Below are 26,205 nucleotides of genomic sequence, written 5' to 3' on the forward strand. Positions count from 1 at the left end.
AGCAACTCCTGGTCGCCAATGGCATAGTTGCGCTCAGCTGGGGAGAACTTCCGGGAGAAGAAACTGCAAGGGTGTAAATGGCCATCTTTAGCCCTCTGAGATAACACCGCTCCTACTCCAACGGAGGAGGCATCCACCTCTAAGATGAAAGGAGAGTCGATGTCAGGCTGTTTCAGAACAGGCGCAGAGATGAACCTTTGTTTTAAAAGATGAAATGCTTGCATGGCTTCTTCAGACCACTTGGACGGGTTAGCACCCTTCTTAGTGAAAGCAGTAATAGGCGCCACAATGGTGGAAAAGTCTCGTATAAACTTTCGGTAATAGTTGGCGAACCCTAAGAACCTCTGGACCCCTTTGAGGGTTAAGGGTACCGGCCAATTTTGGATTGCTTGTAGTTTCTCAGGATCCATCTCTAGTCCGGAACCGGACACAATGTACCCTAGAAACGGAATGGACTTGACTTCAAAGACGCATTTTTCTAATTTGCAATAGAGATGATTGACACGGAGACGGGACAGAACCTCTTTAACCCAAAAACGATGTTCCTCTAAATCGTTGGCAAAAATGAGGATATCGTCTAGATAGACCACGACATGACGGTATAGAATGTCTCTGAAGATCTCATTGACAAAATGCTGGAAGACAGCTGGAGCATTGCTCAATCCGAAGGGCATGACGAGGTACTCATAATGTCCGTCACGGGTGTTAAAGGCGGTCTTCCACTCGTCACCCTCACGGATTCGGATGAGATTGTATGCACCTCGCAAGTCCAGCTTTGTAAAGATGGTAGCTCCGCTAACTCTGTCAAAGAGCTCAGTAATCAGGGGTAAAGGATAACGGTTCTTGATGGTAATGTCGTTCAAACCTCTGTAGTCGATGCACGGCCGCAGACCACCATCTTTCTTTTTTACAAAAAAGAAGCCTGCGCCGGCTGGAGAAGAAGAAGGTCGAATGAACCCCTTTGCTAGGTTCTCTTTAATATATTCCTCCATAGAATGCGTCTCAGGCAGAGACAACGGATAAGTTCGGCCTCGAGGTGGAACCTTCCCTGGAACGAGATCAATCGGACAGTCCCATTCTCTATGAGGAGGAAGGATATCAGCAGAAGCTTTACTGAACACATCCGTGAAATCTTGATATGGAGGAGGTGGAACATCAGACGACCTGGGGGAGGAAGAACAGACAGGCAATACTTTAAACAAACATGTCTCAGCACAGGAGGAACCCCATGCCAGGATTTGCGTAGTCGTCCAATCAATTGTAGGATTGTGAAGACGGCGCCATGGAAGGCCCAGGACCACAGGATGTGTGGCTCTTGGAATCACTAAAAAAGAAATAAGTTCGGAATGAAGAACTCCCACTCTCAGACGAACTGGTAGAGTCCTTAAAGAAATAACTGCATCAAAAATTTTGCTGCCATCCACGGCAGTTAAAGAAATGGACGAAGGAAGTCTCTCGGTGGGTAGGGACCACCGTTTAACATAGGCTTCGGTAATAAAGTTCCCAGCTGCTCCGGAATCAAGGAGGGCAATGACGTTCCGATAACGTTGAGCAACTTGAAGCGAGACTGGGAGATTACAATCTTGAGGAGATGGAGAGGAGATCATTACTCCTAGCCGGCCCTCTCCTTGGCGAGCTAGGATTTGGAGTTTCCCGGACGTTTGGGACAGGCATTAATGGTGTGAGACGGAGCTGCACAATAGAGACAGAGAAACTCGGAGAGACGTCTTTGGCGCTCAGCAGGAGTTAAACGGGAACGGCCAAGTTGCATGGGCTCATCTTTAGATGGTGACAGTTGACGAGGAGGAGGAGCAGAAGATTTTGGAGCAGATGATCTTCCACGCTCAGTTGCTCTCTCTCTGAAACGTAAATCAACTTTCGTGCAGAGTGAGATTAGCTCATCTAACTTAGAAGGTAAGTCTCTGGTAGCTAACTCATCTTTAATACGCTCAGATAAGCCATGCCAGAATGCAGCATACAGGGCCTCGTCGTTCCATGCCAGTTCGGATGCCAGGATCTGGAACTGTATCAGATATTGTCCTACAGTACGTGACCCCTGGCGTAAACGGAGAATCTCGGATGAAGCTGAGGTTACCCGGCCTGGCTCGTCGAAGATGCGCCTGAATGTTGACACGAAGGCAGTGTAGGAAGATAGCAGGGTGTCGGACCTCTCCCATAACGGTGATGCCCAATCAAGGGCTGAGCCACTGAGAAGAGAAATAATGTAGGCAATTTTTGTACGGTCACTGGGAAAATTGCCAGGTTGTAGCTCAAACTGAATCTCACACTGGTTGAGAAATCCCCTGCAGAAACTTGGAGATCCGTCAAATTTTGCTGGCGTTGGAAGATGAAGACGTGGAGCAGAAATGGGTAAGGTGGGTGGGGTTATAGCTGGAGTCACTGTGGTTGACGCACCAGACGCGCCTGATCCACGGAGAGTTGTCTGAATCCCATCCAGCCGAGTAGAGAGATCCTGGAGACAGCGGATGATGTGGCCCTGTGCAGCCTCCTGATGTTCTAGTCGGGCTGCCAGTTCTTGCATCGGCCTGGCCGCTTGATCCTGGTCTCCGGCTGGATTCATTAGGTCAGTGCTTACTGTCACAACTGAGGGCCTGAGCTGACGGGAGGCAGCCTCAGTTGTAGGGGCTGTGATGTACCGGAACCTGGGAGGTTGTATCAGACCCCTGGACATGTAAGTAACATGAATAATAACTGCCCGAAGGCGTGACCACAACAACTTGGATAAAAGTCAAATGATGTTTATTATGACAACTCCGCAACACAGCAGCAGTAAAAGAAAACGTAAAAGTCAGCAAAGAATAAATACAGTTCCTGGGTACTACAGGATGGCAGGAGCCACAGGGCACTGGTAGTGTGAGATAGTTCTTATGATCTTCTAGATGGAAAGTCCTTACCAGGCCCGACTGTAGCAATGGAGATAACCCAGGATTGTGCCAGCTGGTGATCCAGGAAAAGCTGGGTTACTGAAGATAAAACAGCTGCTGTGGCTACTGGCTGGAGCCAGACTGTTGTTAGCACGGAGTGGATACTGGCTGGAACCAGTTAAATAATAAATGAACTTGGGAGCGATGAAATATGAACTGAAATGTAGAACTTGAGAGCGGAGAAATAATAATACCGGTGGAGAGTGGTAAAGTGTAGAAAGGACACCGGCCCTTTAAGGGAAGCTGTACTCTGCTGGAAGCTGAGCTGGAAGCAGGTAATGTTGTAGCTGGAAACAGATGAATCCACAATGGATTGGAGAGTCAGGCTACACCGCAGGTGGAATGCTGGTGCGGGTCTCTATGGTGGAAGTCTTGAGACAGGAGCTGGAACCTGGAAGACAATCACAGGAGAGAGACAAACAGGAACTAGGTTTGACAACCAAAGCACTGACGCCTTCCTTGCTCAGGCACAGTGTATTTATACCTGCAGCAAGGAAGGGATTGGCTAGGCAATTATGCAGATTATCAATACCGAGAACAGATTGGTGGAAATGATCAGCTGACAGAATCCAAGATGGCTGCGCCCATGCAGACACTTGGAGGGAAGTTTGGTTTGTAATCCATGCGGTAATGAAAACAGTAATGGCGGCGCCGGCCACCGGAGACAGGAGGCGCCAGGCTGACAGATGCACATCCAACCACGCGGACACAGCGGAGGCCGCGGCTGACGTAATCGCCACTCAGACACTCTGCATGCAGAAGTTCAGGGACGGCGGCGGAGGCTGCGGGAGACGCCATGCCAGGTGTAATATGGCGTTTACTGTGACAGCGTCCCAGAGTGACAGGAGAGGATACAGGAATGTACACATCAGGATAACAGATGGGATCCGGTCCTGGAGCGCTGAGCCAGCCTTAGGAGGCATCTGATGGGTAAGAAATGGCGTCCAGATACCCGGATCGTGACACCCTCTATATGCTTCAGAGGTTGGAGGAGCAGCAAAAGGCCATTCAAGCCTATACAATTGAGCACGATATAGGAGGTGGAATGCACCTGTCTCAAGCGCAGTGGAGAATGATTTCAACGTTGTGCAAGGTTCTGCTGCCCTTTGAACTTGCCACACGTGAAGTCAGTTCAGACACTGCCAGCCTGAGTCAGGTCATTCCCCTCATCAGGCTTTTGCAGAAGAAGCTGGAGACATTGAAGGAGGAGCTAACACGGAGCGATTCCGCTAGGCATGTGGGACTTGTGGATGGAGCCCTTAATTCGCTTAACAAGGATTCACGGGTGGTCAATCTGTTGAAATCAGAGCACTACATTTTGGCCACCATGCTCGATCCTAGATTTAAAGCCTACCTTGGATCTCTCTTTCCGGCAGACACAAGTCTGCTGGGGTTGAAAGACCTGCTGGTGAGAAAATTGTCAAGTCAAGCGGAACGCGACCTGTCAACATCTCCTCCTTCACATTCTCCCGCAACTGGGGGTGCGAGGAAAAGGCTCAGAATTCCGAGCCCACCCGCTGGCGGTGATGCAGGGCAGTCTGGAGCGACTGCTGATGCTGACATCTGGTCCGGACTGAAGGACTTGACAACGATTACGGACATGTCGTCTACTGTCACTGCATATGATTCTCTCACCATTGAAAGAATGGTGGAGGATTATATGAGTGACCGCATCCAAGTAGGCACGTCACACAGTCCATACTTATACTGGCAGGAAAAAGAGGCAATTTGGAGGCCCTTGCACAAACTGGCTTTATTCTACCTAAGTTGCCCTCCCACAAGTGTGTACTCCGAAAGAGTGTTTAGTGCCGCCGCTCACCTTGTCAGCAATCGGCGTACGAGGTTACATCCAGAAAATGTGGAGAAGATGATGTTCATTAAAATGAATTATAATCAATTCCTCCGCGGAGACATTGACCAGCAGCAATTGCCTCCACAAAGTACACAGGGAGCTGAGATGGTGGATTCCAGTGGGGACGAATTGATAATCTGTGAGGAGGGGGATGTACACGGTGATATATCGGAGGATGATGATGAGGTGGACATCTTGCCTCTGTAGAGCCAGTTTGTGCAAGGAGAGATTAATTGCTTCTTTTTTGGGGGGGGTCCAAACCAACCCGTCATATCAGTCACAGTCGTGTGGCAGACCCTGTCACTGAAATGATGGGTTGGTTAAAGTGTGCATGTCCTGTTTTGTTTATACAACATAAGGGTGGGTGGGAGGGCCCAAGGACAATTCCATCTTGCACCTCTTTTTTCTTTTATTTTTCTTTGCGTCATGTGCTGTTTGGGGAGGGTTTTTTGGAAGGGACATCCTGCGTGACACTGCAGTGCCACTCCTAAATGGGCCCGGTGTTTGTGTCGGCCACTAGGGTCGCTTATCTTACTCACACAGTCAGCTACCTCATTGCGCCTCTTTTTTTCTTTGCGTCATGTGCTGTTTGGGGAGGGTTTTTTGGAAGGGCCATCCTGCGTGACACTGCAGTGCCACTCCTAGATGGGCCCGGTGTTTGTGTCGGCCACTAGGGTCGCTAATCTTACTCACACAGCTACCTCATTGCGCCTCTTTTTTTCTTTGCGTCATGTGCTGTTTGGGGAGGGTTTTTTGGAAGGGACATCCTGCGTGACACTGCAGTGCCACTCCTAAATGGGCCCGGTGTTTGTGTCGGCCACTACGGTCGCTAATCTTACTCACACAGTGATAAAGCCGAATCTATTTATCGTGTATATTACCCTTTATGAGGTCTAAGAACACTACGCTATCTACGTAAGAAGTACCGTAAGGGTACGCAAGTTGCGTAACGATCGCTCAGCCGTAGGCGAGACGCTCAAGCGTCGCGTTCGCTTACGGCCCAGAGATCACCAGACTGACACCCTATTGGCTACAGACAAACGTAATGATTCGCTATGGCGTAGCGGACGCTCGAGACCACGAGGAGATCACCAGCGGCGCAGACGCTCACAACGCTATACCTTGATATCTATACCTTTAACAATGAGATACACAATATACCTTTATGTAGAGACAGTGTGTAAGTGCAACCTGGTGTAACCTGATTAACTACAAAGCTGCTTGAGCGTCACCGACGCTCTGTGAACACTTAACACTATGAGAAAATACACAGATACTTGTTTAGGGTCCAAAGCCTATTAAATGTATTATAACTAATATACTTGTAAAAAGGAATCACAGTACAAATGATACACTACAATATAACAGAGACTTCCTAACCAAATAACTACACTGTAAATACAATACACTACGATACAATTCAATACAATCTAATTAAGGGAAAATACGAGAGAAAGAGTAGAGAGAGAGAGAGAGAGAGAGAGAGATAGAGACGAGAGAAATGGCTCACAGTAAGACAATATGATCACGGAGAAAAACTTACGCATAAGGGGAAACGATCGCATGCGCCTGGACATCCAGCACCCGATTTTCAGCAATGAGAACCGTTGAAGAGTGAGCGCTGGATGTGGTCGGCCTGCCTATTTATGCCCCACACACAATGCAATCTAATGGTCCCTACAATCTTGTCGTCCATTGGACACAGGAATTCGGCTTCGCATCATAACAAAAGGTCATTGGGTAATTCATACAGGTGGGCTGTGACGATTTCAAACAGCTCAGGTGGGTGGGAAACTGGGTTTCCCGCCGCATACCTGAGTAAGAGTAAATAATAGTAATGGACATAAACTTCTTATGTCCATAACTATTCGCACGAGCGATTAATACGCTCCAAACCAACACCGGAATATTGCTATTTAAATACTCTTCCGATGGGTACCAAACACTGCTGTATGACTCCTGTTAGACCCTTCCTACAATACAAAGAGGGATCCCTCCGTTTAGGGACATTCTATATTAACCAAACTTTCAGAATCTATCAAAGGGACCATGATCTATAAACTACGTTAATTGTGGAAATATGTAACGATTGGGTCGCACGCTACGACTACATACTCTTTACCGTAAATACGCATACCGATGCGAGCGGGTGCACGCATCAGCGGGTATGCGCTATCACGGGAAAGCGCACGCATGCGCAGCGCGGACCAGTGCGAGGTGCAAATATGGCAGCGTGTATAGGGATATTTTTCTGACTTTGACAGTCCACCCTTTGGCAGTCAATAATAACTGCCACCTTCTAAAACATTTCAAAAAGAGAAAAATATATGTCAGGGGTTAATTCATTTCCATGGTTGGGTAGGGGAGGAGAGAGGAGTAGGTGTGAAGAGGGTATGACCTAGTGAGATAGCAGAAGCATGTATGTATGAGTCCATGTTTGGGGGGTCATGTATCATCGTGCCGTACGTGTTGTAAATCAAGCTTCGAGGTATTGCGAAGTATACATTTGAATACCTTCTTATCCTGCGGTACAGGTCTGTGGATGGGCTGTCAAACTTTACCGAGCTCTTTTCGGATTTTGAACAAAATGGGGAGCACATTTTAGTTGATGATACATGAATGGGGGAATATGTGATTGCTGATATCTGTGCCTGTATTCCCTATCGACTATGTGTGTTATTACCTGAGGGTTGTAGAGATGAAGATGAAGAACACTTATGGAAAATGCAATGATATTCTATGTCAGGTAAATGTACATCTGTCGTCGAAGTTTTGTTCGGTATCAGTTGATAGTCGTCTTCTTTGCGCTGTTTTGCTCCTTAGGCATGAGCAACAAGCTTTGTCAGTGCCATCAGTTTTACAAAAAACGTTGGGCTAGCGTGAGTTTAAAAATACTAGGGAAACTGGGGATCCATGGCAAAGTTCATCAAGTGTCCATTTCTCAAGTGGTCAAAACTCTTTCTTTGGTCCATCCGTTGTCTGTATAGCGTCTCGTCAACTTCCTCGTCCAAGGGGGGTCTTGTTATCTTGGAGAAAAGCAGAAAAACAGGTGAAAGAAACGGACCGTATAATCGCATTTTCATCACATCCTGGTTTCTATTATTGGGTCATAAATCAAATCCAGGTTAATTACAGTTTCCTCACTCCTCAAGCTCATCACTCTTGTACTTTGTTTGCACCTCATTAAAGCCTGCCCGCATCTAAATATCAATCCAATAGATATAACGACACCTAAAATACATAGGAGAAACTTTCCAACATCCATTATGACTCCTTGAGCCCAGTCTCCCAAACCGGAGAACCAATTTCGCGGGTTCAACCATGACACCCAACCAGTCAGCTCATTACCTACAGCAGTAAGAGTGAGATTGTGTTTTCGGCGAAATTCCCACTTCAATTGGAGAATATCGTCCATCTTTTGGTCTATGACCTCTACCGGATCCTCGGTGCTATTCGTTATATACGTGCAACACTTCACGCCGTACTGTGTTGCCAATGTAACACAATATCCGCCTGTCACTGCTGTGAGGTAATTAAGAACCATTCTATGCTGTACCAGTTCTGTTTTATAAGCTTGGAGTTCTCTTCCAGTGTATCTAAACGTGTCATCATACATTTCAGTGATATTATCTAACAAATTGGCGAGTGCGGAAATGTATTTATAATTCATCACTCCTCGAGCGGTGCGAGTGAAATCTAACGCCACCAGAACCTGAATCCCGGTGGATTCATGGATCAGATCAGAGGCCGGATGCTCTAACCTTTCTGACAGTTGTCTTTTAACGAGGTGCTCGTAATGAGTGTGAGTATAAGGAGCTTGGGCACCACGGTGTATGTCTTTCATTTTATCATGTGTTACAGTCATCACTTCAGGCAATACTCTTCCAATATAACACAATCCTTCAGAGTTTGGGGCAAGCCACTTGTACGCCTTTCTCCCGCATATGAAATATGCATCATCGGGGAGAACATATGGGACGGAGAAGGACATTACCATGTTACAAACCTTCCAGGTGAACTCTCCTGATCCTAATTCTTCCATCTGCTTAATGCACGTATCGGGCTGTACGATATGTGCACAGTATCCTGGTGATACTTCTCCAACTCTAGTAATCCTATTTCCTAAGGTATATCTATACCTGAAAGATTTTCCTCTACTAGCTATGTGGCGTACAAGCTCTGTATCTGTAGGCATTCTATCTGCTCTGTGTGAAAAGGTCATGGTGTGGTTACTCCATGACACTTCCCAATTTCCCGGCTTTCTGGGATTGGAGATGTTAAAACATAACAGGGACCTATCCACATGGTACTGGTGGAGCTTCAAGCTAGGAGGGCTGGAGATATTAAACCTCCGGTCCACCGGTCTCCCACCATTTAACTCAAGTACCTCCCCTATCGTTAAAGGAAATGGTACTAGCCCTGATTTGCTATGACCCTGAGGTACTTGAGAGCATACCCAACAATCTGTTTTGTTTAACACATTACCCACTAAAGAGTGATAGTCACTCAATGGATGCCGGTCCATATGGATATTAAAACTGGATTGGCATTTCTTTATGCACCCATCCTCAACCAAGTTGTTACAAAGCCTGCAGATACAGTTTTCTTCAGCTAACAATCCATCACAATTTCTTCTATCGGATCGTTTTCTGATACTCGCCTTTGCTTGTTGGTTAGGTTGATCTTGGAAAACTACGCCTTCATCATCATAATCGGAACCCATTCCAGAACCTCTCTCGACCTCCATGGTACTCTCGCCGGAACAGACTGCTCTGGTCAACATCATGGTCAACAGGAAAATCCGGATCACAGTCTCTTGGGGCAAGTCCATCTTTGAGGAGGAAATGGAGAAGTATGAGAAGGGGGAAAAAGAAATTTCAAGGGAGAGGGGATGGGAAGTGGAGAAAAACAATAAAAGGGATTGGGGAGTCGACAACTGCTTTCGGTCTTCAAGGCTCAGGTGCCGCCTCAGTCCTCCTGGAACAGACACTCCAGTGATACAACCTCTACCGTCTGTTCCTTATCACGGGACTTCTCTGGATCAGCAACCTTTTTGCAGTGGGATGAATGGACCCAAGTCTCTCTCTCAGCAACCTTCAATGCTGTGGTGCTAGTCAATAAGACCTGGTATGGTCCTTCCCATCTATCAATAAGACAACCTGAGCGTAGAAAATTTCGTATCATTACATAATCCCCAGGTTCAATGTCATGACAATTACTATCAGGTAGATCAGGAATCACCAATTTTAGATTATCATTTTGATTCCTCAACTGTTTACTCATGTTAATTAAGTACTTTACAGTTACTTCATTGTTACATTTCAAATCATCTTGAGGGTTAATCATGACATGCGGTTGCCGACCAAACAAGATTTCAAAAGGGGACAGATTAAGAGGGGACCTGGGAGTGGTTCTGATGCTATACAAAACAATGGGTAAAGCTTCTGGCCATGTCAATCCTGTCTCTGCCATTACTTTACTCAATTTATTTTTAATCGTGCTGTTCACTCTTTCGACCTTCGCACTCGCCTGTGGACGGTACGGAGTGTGCAGCTTGCTATCAATTCCCATCAATTTACACATTCCTTGAAAGACATCACCTGTAAAATGGGTACCCCTATCACTTTCGATTATTCTAGGGATACCATATCTACATACAAATTCCTGCACAATTTTCTTAGCTGTAAACATAGCGGTATTTGTAGCCGCTGGAAATGCTTCGACCCAATTCGAGAAAACATCTATACAAACAAGTACATATTTCAAATTCCGACATGGGGGTAATTGAATGAAGTCAATTTGTATTACCTGAAAAGGGCCGCCGGCAGGTGGGATATGGGATGGTTCTGTAGGTATTGCCTTTCCAATATTCTTTCTCAGACAGGTAAGGCATGACATTGCTCTTTTACTCGCATGAGAGGAGAATCCTGGGGCGCACCAGTATGCTCTTACCAATTTGCACATCCCCTCCTTGCCTAGATGAGTCAGCCCGTGAGCTGCTTCAGCCAGACATGGAAGATATGTCCTGGGGGCCACTGGTTTACCATGTCCATCCGTCCAGAGCCCTGAGGACTCCTGGCCATATCCCTTTGCCTTCCAGACTGCTCTTTCCTGTGCGGAACACAAATTCTGCATTTCACACAACTTCTGTGTGTTGATGGTATTGAATACCATCAGTTGTGTGGTGTCTGTCGGTATGGGGGTAGCGGCTGCTAACTTAGCAGCTTCGTCTGCTCGGCTGTTACCAAGTGATACTGGGTCTTGACTATATGTATGTGCTTTACATTTGATAACAGCCACTCTGTCGGGTTCCTGTATCGCTGTTAGAAGCCTTTTTATGTGAGCTGCATGCGCTATCGGTGTACCAGCTGCCGTCATGAAATTTCTGAGGCGCCATAGGGCTCCGAAATCATGGACTACCCCGAATGCGTATCTGGAATCGGTGTAGATATTGGCTGACTTACCCTTAGCCAATTCACATGCTCTGGTTAGGGCGACCAATTCAGCAACCTGGGCTGAGTGAGGTGGGCCTAGCGGTTCCGCTTCTATGGTGTCTTGATCATCTACGACTGCGTATCCAGTACACAAGTCTCCCGAGTCTGACTGTCTGTGACAACTACCGTCCGTGTAGAACGTGAGTTCTGCATCTTCCAGTGGATTGTCACTGATGTCAGGCCTTGCGGTAAAATTTTGGGTCAAATATTCCATACAATCATGTGTATCTTCCTTTGTATTAAATCCTCCTTCCCCAGCACTCTCACCTTCCACCCTTTGTGCATGACCAGGCACACCTGGGAGATATGTTGCAGGATTTAATGCACTGCATCTCCTTATGGTGATGTTTACTGGGGCCATTAGCGCCAATTCCCATCTTGTAAACCTCGCTGATGAGACGTGTCTGGTTTGGGCAGAATTCAATAAGGCTGACACTGCATGTGGTGTATGGATTGTGAGGTTGTGGCCTAGCACGACATCTTCGCTTTTTGTTACTAGCAATGCTATTGCAGCAACGCTTCGCAAGCATGTGGGGAGGGATCGCGCTACCGTGTCTAGCTGAGCGCTGTAGTATGCAACTGGCCTGCTGGCATCACCGTGTTTTTGGGTTAGTACACCTGCTGCGCAACCAGCACTTTCTGTTCCGTATAGTTCAAAGGGTTTCCCATAGTCTGGCATACCTAGTGCTGGCGCCTGCGTTAGGCACTGTTTGAGTCTCTCAAATGCTGTTTTCGGATTCGTCGGTATGCGAAATCCTATCAGGTTTGTTTGAGGAGACCATTTCCTGCAAAGGTAACGCCAATATGGAAAACCCTGGGATCCAATTACGGCAATACCCACACATTCCTAAAAACGTCCTGATCTGTTGCTGGGTTTGTGGTAGAGTCATGTCTCTAATTGCTTGGATTCTATCAGCGGTCAGGTGTCTCAGTCCTTGTGTTAGACAGTGTCCCAAATATTTTACCTTAGTTTGGCATAATTGCAACTTGTCTTTGGAAACCTTGTGTCCTGTGTCTGAAAGATGAAACAGGAGCTGTTTCGTATCCTTCAGGGATGCTTCCAATGAATCAGAACACAGTAGTAAATCATCCACATACTGTATCAATACTGATCCACTCTCTGTTTGGAAAGACTGTAAACAATCATGCAAAGCCTGAGAAAATATACTTGGACTATCTATGAAACCTTGGGGTAGTCGAGTCCACGTGTATTGGACTCCTCTGTATGTGAATGCAAACAAATATTGGCTGTCAGGGTGCAGAGGTACCGAAAAGAAAGCGGAGCAGAGGTCAATAACAGTGAAAAATTTGGCAGTGGGAGGAATTTGCATTAGGATGACAGCTGGATTTGGCACTACGGGGAACTGACTCTCAACTATTTTGTTAATCCCCCTTAGATCCTGCACTAGCCTGTAACCCCTCCCCCCACTCTTTTTAACAGGGAAGATGGGACTATTGGCAGTGCTGGACGTTCTTACCAGAATGCCCTGTTGTAGCAAGCGCTCTATTACTGGGAAAACTCCTAACTCCACCTCTGGCTTCAGAGGATACTGTGGGATTTTTGGAGCTATCCTACCATCTTTTACTTGTACAACTACTGGAGCTACGTTTGCCATTAATCCAGTGTCCTGTCCGTCTTTTGTCCAAAGTGACTCTGGTATCTGGGAAGTCATCTCTTCTACTTGGGATGGATTCCTATTTGTCCTAATGGAATGTGACATTAATTTTGATGGGGAGTCTAACATGTCTCGTACTTCCTGAGCGTGATTCTCAGGTATGTCCAAGAATACACCTTCAGAAGTACAATAAATGACGCACCCCATTTTACATAGTAAGTCTCTTCCCAGGAGATTGGTTGGTGCCGATGCAGCCAGCAAAAAGGAATGCTTGGTATGCAAAGGCCCTATTGTAATCTCGGCTGGTTTGCTAACAGGGTAATGCTGGACTACTCCTGTTACTCCCATGGCTGGAATGGTCCTACCAGTGGTTCTCATGCCCACTGTCGAATTTATCACTGACTTGGCCGCCCCTGTGTCTACAAGAAAGTTTAAAGTTTTACCAGCTACATTGATTGCAATCTCTGGTTCACTTCCAAGACTGGCAATCAATTTAACTGGCTGCAGATTACAGGTATGGCCACACCCCTATTGGGTATGCTGACCTCCCTGAATCCCGTTGGCAGCAACTACATGTGAGGGAGTTAGCTGGGAACTACCAGAGGCATGCCAATCTCTGTTCGGGGGGTATCTTTTTGTTTCCCCTGTATGTGGCTCAAAACTCCGCCTCTGTGGACCCTGCTCCCAATGTCTTGTGTTGTGTCGTTGTCTAGGGGGTTGAAAAGATCTTTGTACACTCTTTATTCTACAGTCTCGTGCATAGTGTCCCTGTCTGTTACAGGAATAACAAGTTATTTCAGATGGCTTACTTACAGGATTCGATGGTACATACGCAGGCTGCTTTGTGGTCAGCGCCTGTATACTTACTGACATTAACTTATCACTTTGCGATTCTCGGTGCCTGGTGATGTTTCTGTCGTGATCAATAGCAGCCTCTCTCAAAGTGGACACTGACAGACCTCGCCAACATGGTTGCGTGGTCTGTACCCTAGTCTTTAATGTTTCCTTTAAACCATCCATCAGTACAGATACTGCTACTTCTTGGTGGTTTGGGTTGGTCTTAATGTCTTCTATACCAGTGTATTTTGCCATTTCTAATAGTGCCCGGTGAAAATATTCTGTTGCCGTTTCGGACTCTTTTTGTCTAATGGAGAATATTTTGTTCCATTTAACAACGGCTGGGAAATACTCCTTTAGCTGTAAATTTATCCTTTTTACGTTATCTTTGTTGTACACATCTGAAAGCGGTACATCTTTATCTAGTCCACAATCAGCCAAGAATTGAACTGAGTCGACATTTGAAGGTAAACAAGCTCTTAGCAGTATCTGCCAATCTTTGTGGTTGGGTTCTACAGTGTTCCCTAGATCCCTGATGTATTTTTGGCTAGCAACTAAGTCTTTCCTGGGGTCAGGAAATTCGGACACTATGGTTCTTAATTCCATTCGGGAAAATGGTGTGTACATGGCAATGTTCCTTATGGGAGTGGCTCCTGATACATCTGTTTTCCCATTGGGGACTGCTATTACTCTAACAGGGTTAACTCTAACAACCTCATTCTGTGTAGATTCTACAGCTTGTGGTGAAATTGTTTCGGTATAATGCATGGTGCCGTACTTACCCGTTGACACGACCTCACCTATCCCTCCGCTAGGGGCCTTCACTAATCTCGTGAGTGGTGCAGTTCCTACTGTGGTTTCTGATATGGTGGCCGCTAGAGAGAGTGCTGAAATTGTTGCCGAATCGTCTTCTTGATCACACTCCTGAGGAAAGTTCAGAACAGGGTACAACTTGCACGGGTCAGTAATTGCATGGGTTATTTGGTTAACATCATTAACATTTACAAGGTTGCTAAGAGTTTGTGTTTTACACCCCAGTGCGTTTTTCTCCGCAATCAACTTCTCTCCTGCAATGTATGGTGGAGGCGGGGCTGTGGCGATCAGTTTCCTGACTGCCCCAGATCCCGCCGCCAGAGCCAAACCTCTCTGTATCTCACCTTCCTGTTGCCATAACTGTAAATAATCATGATGCTGGATTCGTCTCTTTGTTGATTTTATGAGACATATCCTCCTCCTTAAATTTTGTAACACTTCTGGACTGAAGCTACCTATTCTTGGGAATTTCTCCCTGTCTTGTACAGTCATTCTCTCCCATTCATCACATAAAACCTCTGTGTGACTTCCATATTTCTCACACATGATGTACCTTGCCGACCCAACTGGTCGGTTCTCTGAATCAACCCGAACCGAGGTTGATCGCCCCCTACCTGAACAACTGGCCCCCATAATCTGCAGGTGTTGCTTACTCCTCCTTGGATATCAAGGTTTTCAGCGAACCCTTACAAAAAACCAAAATGTCCTGGGCAGGCCGGCGGTGGCGGTTTACCAAGTACCCCACTTACTTCTCGCCCACGTTGGCCAGTACTGCAATCACTGTATCCAGAGCTGCTGTACCCAACTCAGGGCCCCTGTAAACCTTTATTTACTGGAACATGTGAGGGTTACCCACAGGACACTTACTCTTTCCAGTAAAGGTGTGGTTGCTAGATAGTTCCTGAGTGACCAGCGAACTTCCCTTCAAAAATAAAAAATTACACAAATCACGTCAGAATGTACAAATAGCGTTTATGACCTTTTTGTACGCAAAATGATACTGGTCAGATTTACTAATGCACACAATGGCGTGCGGTACAATCGTTCAGTACATAAGCACTACCTGTTATGTACTGAGAGATCAGTGGAATCGAAAATTTCGGCTGCGAATTCCTTCAGCCAGAGCTTATACGGCCTATATGGGTTCTGCACCAACCCCCGGGGTTGTGCCTCTTACCTTTATAGCGGACTTCTTTGTCTCCTTATGACCTCCTGGTCTTGTCTGTACGACCTCCTGGTCTGACCTCCTGGTCTTGTTCTATACTGGTCCGCTATACTCTAATGCTCAAATATTATGTTTAACCAAGGATGCCTCCCTAGCCACCGTATATGTCACTTACACGTATGTCCCTTACGAGTACCCGATTTCTTTTTGGTTCAACCTCTAAGTTATATAAACTTATGTGATAAAAACACACTCACTCAACACATGTACACTTTCGTTTCAATATCTATTTCTGCGCAGAAATTTTCTTCAGCCCAGCTGTGTTACCAATTAGGAGCAGGATCTGTTAAACTAAATTTCAGATTTTCCAAAAATAGACTTGCGTTATTTATCGCCTCTTGCGCTATTTACCGCTTAGCGCTAACCATCGCCTTTGCGTTAATTATCGCTTTGCGCTAAAATTTCAACTTTTCGTGATTTGAGCTACGTGGGCGTAACCGGACGCTCCGTTGCGTAATGTACGCTGCGTGCGTCGGCCTTTGGATTGCGTACGCTAGTCTTTGTTAGAGACACGTGTACGCAATGCAAAGATCCACCGTAACACAATATACTTTTATCAATGTAGACGATCCCTGATCATCTACCGCGTACCCCACTGGCTTTGCCTTATCTCCCAGGCAAACCTGTGTGTTTCTCTACACTTTTAACTATTACTTCTATTCTTAAACTATAAAATAACAGCAAGTTTCTTTTAGCACTTTTCTATCAACTATAAAATTGGCAAACAGGATAGTGATATACGAAAATGAAAAAGAAATGCAGATATATGTATGCGTGCGTGTGTACGCAAGACAGAAGACAAATAAACAGTTTTAAAAGACACAAGCGTTTTGTTCTTACCTCCGGTTCCCGGATTCCTTCAGCACTCTTTATCTAAGCGAAGCAGACGCTTATCCCGTCAGCACTGCGAGACAACCTCCCACCCTTTGCTGGGGGATAATGTCTGCTGATCTACCTAGTGCAGATATGTGAAGGACAGGACGAGCCGCCAATTGATAAAGCCGAATCTATTTATCGTGTATATTACCCTTTATGAGGTCTAAGAACACTACGCTATCTACGTAAGAAGTACCGTAAGGGTACGCAAGTTGCGTAACGATCGCTCAGCCGTAGGCGAGACGCTCAAGCGTCGCGTTCCCTTACGGCCCAGAGATCACCAGACTGACACCCTATTGGCTACAGACAAACGTAATGATTCGCTATGGCGTAGCGGACGCTCGAGACCACGAGGAGATCACCAGCGGCGCAGACGCTCACAACGCTATACCTTGATATCTATACCTTTAACAATGAGATACACAATATACCTTTATGTAGAGACAGTGTGTAAGTGCAACCTGGTGTAACCTGATTAACTACAAAGCTGCTTGAGCGTCACCGACGCTCTGTGAACACTTAACACTATGAGAAAATACACAGATACTTGTTTAGGGTCCAAAGCCTATTAAATGTATTATAACTAATATACTTGTAAAAAGGAATCACAGTACAAATGATACACTACAATATAACAGAGACTTCCTAACCAAATAACTACACTGTAAATACAATACACTACGATACAATTCAATACAATCTAATTAAGGGAAAATACGAGAGAAAGAGTAGAGAGAGAGAGAGAGAGAGAGAGAGAGATAGAGACGAGAGAAATGGCTCACAGTAAGACAATATGATCACGGAGAAAAACTTACGCATAAGGGGAAACGATCGCATGCGCCTGGACATCCAGCACCCGATTTTCAGCAATGAGAACCGTTGAAGAGTGAGCGCTGGATGTGGTCGGCCTGCCTATTTATGCCCCACACACAATGCAATCTAATGGTCCCTACAATCTTGTCGTCCATTGGACACAGGAATTCGGCTTCGCATCATAACAAAAGGTCATTGGGTAATTCATACAGGTGGGCTGTGACGATTTCAAACAGCTCAGGTGGGTGGGAAACTGGGTTTCCCGCCGCATACCTGAGTAAGAGTAAATAATAGTAGTGGACATAAACTTCTTATGTCCATAACTATTCGCACGAGCGATTAATACGCTCCAAACCAACACCGGAATATTGCTATTTAAATACTCTTCCGATGGGTACCAAACACTGCTGTATGACTCCTGTTAGACCCTTCCTACAATACAAAGAGGGATCCCTCCGTTTAGGGACATTCTATATTAACCAAACTTTCAGAATCTATCAAAGGGACCATGATCTATAAACTACGTTAATTGTGGAAATATGTAACGATTGGGTCGCACGCTACGACTACATACTCTTTACCGTAAATACGCATACCGATGCGAGCGGGTGCACGCATCAGCGGGTATGCGCTATCACGGGAAAGCGCACGCATGCGCAGCGCGGACCAGTGCGAGGTGCAAATATGGCAGCGTGTATAGGGATATTTTTCTGACTTTGACACAGCTACCTCATTGCGCCTCTTTTTTTCTTTGCGTCATGTGCTGTTTGGGGAGGGTTTTTTGGAAGGGACATCCTACGTGACACTGCAGTGCCACTCCTAGATGGGCCCGGTGTTTGTGTCGGCCACTAGGGTCGCTAATCTTACTCACACAGCTACCTCATTGCGCCTCTTTTTTTCTTTGCGTCATGTGCTGTTTGGGGAGGGTTTTTTGGAAGGGACATCCTGCGTGACACTGCAGTGCCACTCCTAAATGGGCCCGGTGTTTGTGTCGGCCACTACGGTCGCTAATCTTACTCACACAGCTACCTCATTGCGCCTCTTTTTTTCTTTGCGTCATGTGCTGTTTGGGGAGGGTTTTTTGGAAGGGCCATCCTGCGTGACACTGCAGTGCCACTCCTAGATGGGCCCGGTGTTTGTGTCGGCCACTAGGGTCGCTAATCTTACTCACACAGCTACCTCATTGCGCCTCTTTTTTTCTTTGCGTCATGTGCTGTTTGGGGAGGGTTTTTTGGAAGGGACATCCTGCGTGACACTGCAGTGCCACTCCTAAATGGGCCCGGTGTTTGTGTCGGCCACTACGGTCGCTAATCTTACTCACACAGCTACCTCATTGCGCCTCTTTTTTTCTTTGCGTCATGTGCTGTTTGGGGAGGGTTTTTTGGAAGGGACATCCTACGTGACACTGCAGTGCCACTCCTAGATGGGCCCGGTGTTTGTGTCGGCCACTAGGGTCGCTAATCTTACTCACACAGCTACCTCATTGCGCCTCTTTTTTTCTTTGCGTCATGTGCTGTTTGGGGAGGGTTTTTTGGAAGGGACATCCTGCGTGACACTGCAGTGCCACTCCTAAATGGGCCCGGTGTTTGTGTCGGCCACTACGGTCGCTAATCTTACTCACACAGCTACCTCATTGCGCCTCTTTTTTTCTTTGCGTCATGTGCTGTTTGGGGAGGGTTTTTTGGAAGGGACATCCTGCGTGACACTGCAGTGCCACTCCTAAATGGGCCCGGTGTTTGTGTCGGCCACTAGGGTCGCTTATCTTACTCACACAGTCAGCTACCTCATTGCGCCTCTTTTTTTCTTTGCGTCATGTGCTGTTTGGGGAGTGTTTTTTGGAAGGGCCATCCTGCGTGACACTGCAGTGCCACTCCTAGATGGGCCCGGTGTTTGTGTCGGCCACTAGGGTCGCTAATCTTACTCTCACAGCTACCTCATTGCGCCTCTTTTTTTCTTTGCGTCATGTGCTGTTTGGGGAGGGTTTTTTGGAAGGGACATCCTGCGTGACACTGCAGTGCCACTCCTAAATGGGCCCGGTGTTTGTGTCGGCCACTAGGGTCGCTAATCTTTCTCACACAGCTACCTCATTGCGCCTCTTTTTTTCTTTGCGTCATGTGCTGTTTGGGGAGGGTTTTTTGGAAGGGACATCCTGCGTGACACTGCAGTGCCACTCCTAGATGGGCCAGGTGTTTGTGTCGGCCACTAGGGTCGCTTAGCTTAGTCATCCAGCGACCTCGGTGCAAATTTTAGGACTAAAAATAATATTGTGAGGTGTGAGGTATTCAGAATAGACTGAAAATGAGTGGAAATTATGGTTTTTGAGGTTAATAATAATATGGGATCAAAATGACCCCCAAATTCTATGATTTAAGCTGTTTTTTAGGGTTTTTTGAAAAAAACACCCGAATCCAAAACACACCCGAATCCGACAAAAAAAATTCGGTGAGGTTTTGCCAAAACGCGGTCGAACCCAAAACACGGCCGCGGAACCGAACCCAAAACCAAAACACAAAACCCGAAAAATTTCAGGCGCTCATCACTAGTCAACATGACAATGAGCGACACAAATGGTTGACGTGTTTTTTTTTTCTGTTTACTTTACATGTTTTCACATTTGCCTGATTTACTATCCATGCTACGATTTGGAATAGTAACCTAAGGTGAGTGCAGCAGTAGCAGAGGGACCATTGTGTTAACCATTTTTATGTTGACTTTTCAACCTGCCAAGCTTTTGTACCTGTCGACCTTTCATCTGCCAACCTTTTGTAACTGTTGACCTAATGCATGTCGACCATATCTGGTTGACCTATTGACTGCTGACCTAGACAATGCAGATCTATTATACGACACCTAATAAACATGGTCCTAAGAGCTGCAGAGTTCACATTAATTCCTTTCAACTTTTGATAACATGGTACTAGGTGGGGGATCAGTATGAGATCCCGGCAGTCGGGATCCATGCGCTTACCACGCTTCGGGCCCGGTGGTGACCTTTTATTCCCCCTCGGGTGGTCGTGTGGACCACCAGGCAAGTGGGGAAACCAGTCGGCGGTCCGGACTCCGACTGCCGGTATTGCAGATGGTGTCGGGATTCTGGCATCGGTATATTGACAGCCAGAATGCCATCCGGCGGTCAGTTGACTGTCTCCACTAGGTGGGATGAAGCTCCACAACACACACAACTTATCAGCTTCCGAAGAAGACATAAGAAAATCCTCTTAAACTTCACTGGAATCAATCGTGGTAACCTGTAGTCGGCCACATCTTATTATAACAGCCCTGTTTCATGCGTAAATAGTTTTGTGCTTATTATGTTTACTTAGACCATGCTCTCTGATATGTACAGTATGTTACACTGATCTCAAATATGATATTACCTTTTATGGGAAATTTGCATGGTATATTCTTACAGCAAAAATGGGCAAATTACTTTTATGTTTAAATACCTGGACTGAAATATGTGGGTCATCGCCCGGTAGCAGCATCTCTGACCCTTCCTTCCGCCATTCAATGGATGCCATGGGATAAGCGAAAACTTCACAGCCAAATATAGCATCCTTTCCCGTAACATTCCAGATATCATAGGGTGCGGTGAGGATCTGAGGTGCTGCAGGAAAGCCATACAATATTGTTAGGGTTTGTGCTGGGACATTTTTCTTCTCAATAGTTGTAAATTAGATTCTCCCCCATTTTGAGCGGATTCAGAGTTGTATACAAAGCTAATATTTCAGTGATGATCGTCTGACAGTGCATGTGTCACAGTCACACTGCGCATGCACCATGGTACATTAGTGATATAGTTCGCAGTGAGGATTTATTTGCAAAGTGATTGACAGTCGGGGACCTTTTGGGGGAGGTAACGGAAAGTGGCAACAAAAGCGTAGCCGTGTGCAGCCATTTTTTCAGCGTGTCTCAGCCTACAACTGCAATCCCAAGCACAGAAAATATGATGCAGCGTCTCGGATCCAGTGGCCATTCTGTGTGCCCCTAGGGTTACTTACCTAGGTGGATTATCGAGAGATCTGCAACCACTCTTTGTATTTGTATGCAGTTCTGCAAAGTTGCCATCTGGTGTCTCAATACATTTCCAGGCGGCATCATTTCGCACATACTGGATCGCAGCTGCAAATGCAATATCATACACCTCTCAATCAGGCTCAATGTTAGGTAAATCTGTATGGAATATGTATCAATTTACATCAATTAACAGTTTTTCCTTAAACATTTGTACACATATTCCAAGTATTTAAGATGACTACATCTTATAAGCCAATCCTGTAGCTTGGTCAGGCACTGGGCATCAGATTTATTTCCACAAGCAGTCAAACTGGCCAAGATTCGGCTACTCCAGCCAAACACTAACCTTCACCAGAAAAGGAGTGAGGTTGGCTGCCAGAGAGGCTCAGACACGCCCACAAGTTGTTGTAGCTAGCCATCAGGACTGTCTTAACAGCATTGTAAGCCCTGGGCAAAGCAATGCACTGGGGCCCACCCATTCACGGGAATAAATAAATAAAATTAAAAAATCATAATTTATCCCTCCTTTCGATCCCGCAAGTCTCTCCACATGCTTCCATAATGTGAATGGCTGTCAGCACTTTAATTGGTGGACAGCTCCAGCCATCCACCAATCAACTTGCTGACAACCATTCACTGTCTGGCTGCAGGCTGGGAGGCAGGTAGAGAATGATGCCCAGTGTGCCTTAAGATGGCCCTAGGGGCCATGCCACCTCTAGAAACCTATCAGCAGCAGGGACGGTGCAAGGTTTCTCGGCAACCTAGGCAAAACTTCTGCGCACTCTCCCCCTCAGGTGAAAATGTGGAGGTGGCGTCTTAAAAGTTCCACAGCCGATATTGCTAAATAGAGAATGCCACCTACAAAAAAAAAATGCTAAGCACAACGTTTGCAGGGACCCCAGGTAGGTTGTAGTGTAGGGAAGGGGGACAACACAGGCAGGAGATATAAATAGATACACAGCATATGGAGTGTACTATAGTTGTGAGGGAGGGTTCTTTGCTCGGCATGCGGTTAACATCCTGGCTGTTGGGATCCCGGCGGTCAGGATACCGATGCTGGAATTCCGACACTCTGCAAAATGGCGGCTGTCGGAATACCGACACAAGCCCGGAATTCACCCTTGTGTGGTGGTCCACGGTGGTCCGAGGGGGAATATATTAGTGTGGCGACCAAAGGTCGCCACGGGGGGCCGATGTGTGGCAAGTGCAGCAAGCCTGCATGGGTACACGCTGCGCTTGCTGTCGGGATTCCGCATGTCAGGATCCCGGTGTCACTCTCCTAACCACTGGGATCGCCACTGCCGGGATCCCATACCAATCCCCTTTGCATAATCTGAGTAGATCGGATTATGTCACATTACAGAAGCCTCAGTTCATATTATGTCACATTACAGCGCCCCCCTACCATTATAACATCCACTACACACTCCTCTCACGGACAATGTAATGTCACAAAGCACAGGCTGGGAATGGATCAGACCCAATTGCTTAGCAGCCAAAACTAGGGAAATTGCTATGCAACTTTATAACTTGGGTCCAGGCCCCCCTAAGCCTCTGGGCCCCATAACAATGGCACTCCTTGCACCCACAATAGTTACACCCATGATTATAGGCATCAATGCAGTGACAGACCATACAATACTGACATCACTGCAGTTACCGCAGTGCTGCACATTCACTGTCCCAATGACTACCACACCACATAGACAGCATGCCAGTAAGTGCCACACCACACAGAGAGCATCCTATCATCTGCCGTATTGCACAGACAGCACACGGTAACAGTGATCACCATACCATACAGACAACACCTTTGGGATTGCAATACAGTACACTGAGTACAGGGTGTGCTGGGACTTGTAGTACCTCTACTGCTGGATACTTGTGGCCCCTCTGCTAGCTGGGCATAGTCATGTCAGTCAGTTACATGGATTAATACAGGACTCACAAAACTCCCATGATCCATAGCTGCAGTTGCCAAATGTGGTGACATGCACCTGAAACAAAAGTGGTGGGATAATTAATTACTGACCAGGAAGGAATGGAGAGACTACAGCCAGGGAGGAGCCACCCGAGAGCAGGCGCTGCACAGGCAGGCAACATCACAGCACATGACAGTCATGTGACTGTCAGTGCTGATGTTGTAACCACACTGAGACCAGCACTTAAGGCCCATACACACTTGCCGAGAAAATGAGCGACGTCGCTCACTTTCCCCCTTCCTGAGCGACGTCGCTCATTTTCTCGGCAAGTGTGTATGCCGCCAGCGACGACCGATGCGCGGCCCCGCAGGTCGGCAACAATCGTCGCTGTCGGCAGTGCATGCATGCTCTATCTGGACTGTCGGCAGTGCATGCATAGCCGGCGGCTGCGTGACATCACTGAGCGATATGAACGGTCATATAGCTCAGTGTGTATGGGCGGCCGCCGACCGCTCGGCCCGGGAGGGGAAACACTAGACAACATCGCTCATAGAGCATTGTCGTCTAGTGTGTATGGACCTTTAGAACCAGGCTGGTAGTTTAGTCATATGTGCAGGCAGGCACTGCCCGAACCTAATTTTTATGGTAAGCGAATATAGATTTTGGCACCCCTTGGTGGAATAAATCCTTATTTTTACATACAGATGTAGCCATGCTCATCATGGCTACATCTGCGCTAAACGAGCACTCTCGGCATGTCTAGGTGCGCCCATTCATGCGAGCGTAGCTGTCTGTAACTGTCATTTGCTCGATGAGTGAAAAAAACGCACACTAGCCTCGACGATAATAAAAAAAACATACACATATAACCCACATAAAAAAACTCATACTGGACATTAGCCTCCACATGAAAATAATGAAACACACTGGAATATACTCAATACTGTACATGCCAAACACAAACTGCATTTGTTTGTATAGTATATAAATCCAGACCTACAGTATTTTACAATGTCCTGTACATAGACAATAATGCACATGTAAACCAAGTTCAACTAAATATTTTTTTTTTATTAATTCTACAAAGAATAATTCAGTAAGAACCTTTGGTAAATGTTAGTCAATTTGTTTGGAACAAAAAGCAGAAATGCCTGCCCATGTTATTTCTCATTAACACATTAATCCAGCTTCAGTCTGTAGCTATATATACTCTATTCACATTTTCCTCTTGATCTACATATTTGCTTACTAGAAAATTACACACCAAACTTTCTACAAACTTTGACAAAACCGTGAGTGGGCACGGTACTGGTAGGCGCAGACGGGCGGCAGCCACGATGGGGTGATGAATGCACAGGCAATGAAGGGAGGAAGACTAGATTAGTCAGTGGGGACCAGGAGCTGGGAGGCAGCTACAGGTGAAGCTAACAGCACCGGTGGTCGTTGTCAGTGCAGCAAGTGGAAGATGGCACCCTTGCAGATTTGTGCTGCACGTCACTGAGTACCTGTCATCATAACTGGGCGGCCAACCCTGACTGAATAACAAGGTGCACACAACTCATGTCCCATCCCTATTAGTGACCATGTTACTAAGGGGGTGATTCATACCTGATCGCTGCTGTGGGTTTTCGCACAGTGGGGGATCAGGGCATAACTGCGCATGCACCGCAATGTGCACGCGCGTCGGACAGCAACAAAGGGCATCACTGGTCAGCGACAGGATGGTGCGAAAAAAACAAACACAAGGCCGTTCGCAAGGTGATTGACAAGAGGAAGCCGTTTGTGGGTGGTAACTGAGCGTTTATTGGGAGTGTCCGTAAAAAGCAGGCGTGCTCAAGCGTTTTCAGGGAGGGTGTCTGGCGTCAGCTCCGGCCCCGATCAGCCTTTTCTCATTGTACTGGAGGAGTAAGTCCTGGGCTGCACACAGACTGTACAAAGTGTATTTTTTCAGCTCGGCGTACACATGGGATCGCACACTTGCACGGCGTATATACACTCCCCCTGGAGGCAGCAACTATATGAACGTAGGACAGCAAAGATAGCCCAGCGATCAAATCTGAATCATTCCCTAAGCTCTCTGATTCTGCATAACTCTCCCATCAGAGCCTTAGTCATGCCATGTACACAAAGAGGGGGAGGGGGGGAGATATTGTGCTAATGTTACCCCCTCCTCTGCTTCCTCCTGCCCAGTTACACAGAGACGTGCGTCACTGTGTCATTCATATAAACCCTGACTGCACACGACTATACCGCAGCAGTGTACAGTGGTAGCAGCGCAGATCAAGTACCATCTCACTGCGGTGTGGGGGGTGCAGTGACTGACAAATGAGAGGCCAAGCTGCGCGGCCCTTCTTCTCGTTGTCCCGAGGCACCAGTAATGCCCCTCGTGCTCAGCGTGAGAGGTAGATGCCGCGGTGCAGTGCGCCCAGGCCCCTCACCTCATCCTCCACAGTCTGTTTTTCCCCTTGGTCCTAGAGCAGACAAATGTCAGCTGGTGGCACCACAGCTCCTCATTCTCCCCTATGACCCTGTACAGGGACGTTGGCGTACTGTGGCTGAGCCTGCCAGAGTCCCTGTGCCTGGAGCAAATGCGGCTGCTTCATGTGAGAGCTGAGAAGTGGAAAACCGGATACATCAGCGGTGACTGAGAGCCAGTAAGTACTGACGGGCAGGCAGCTGCAGCTTAAGCTGTCATTGCAGCCTGCCCTTGATGCTTGACACCATACACGGCTGCGTACCCGGCGTAATTGGCCAGCCGGCCCTATGTGCATGGGCAAATGCAGGATTTATGCAGG

At 46.8% G+C, this 26,205-nt stretch overlaps 1 protein-coding gene across 1 annotated transcript in view; it reads right to left on the reverse strand.

Moving 5' to 3' along the window:
- The window catches only part of KAZALD1 (Kazal type serine peptidase inhibitor domain 1), a 195,859-nt gene that overhangs the window by 62,030 nt on the left and 107,624 nt on the right, over positions 1-26,205 (reverse strand). The window contains exon 3 of the mRNA XM_063961902.1: positions 20,918-21,078. Coding sequence (XP_063817972.1) covers positions 20,918-21,078 — 161 coding nt within the window. The remainder of the gene's footprint in view (positions 1-20,917; positions 21,079-26,205) is intronic.

Source organism: Pseudophryne corroboree, chromosome 3 (genome assembly GCF_028390025.1).
Source record: "Pseudophryne corroboree isolate aPseCor3 chromosome 3, aPseCor3.hap2, whole genome shotgun sequence".
Lineage (NCBI taxonomy): Eukaryota > Metazoa > Chordata > Amphibia > Anura > Myobatrachidae > Pseudophryne > Pseudophryne corroboree.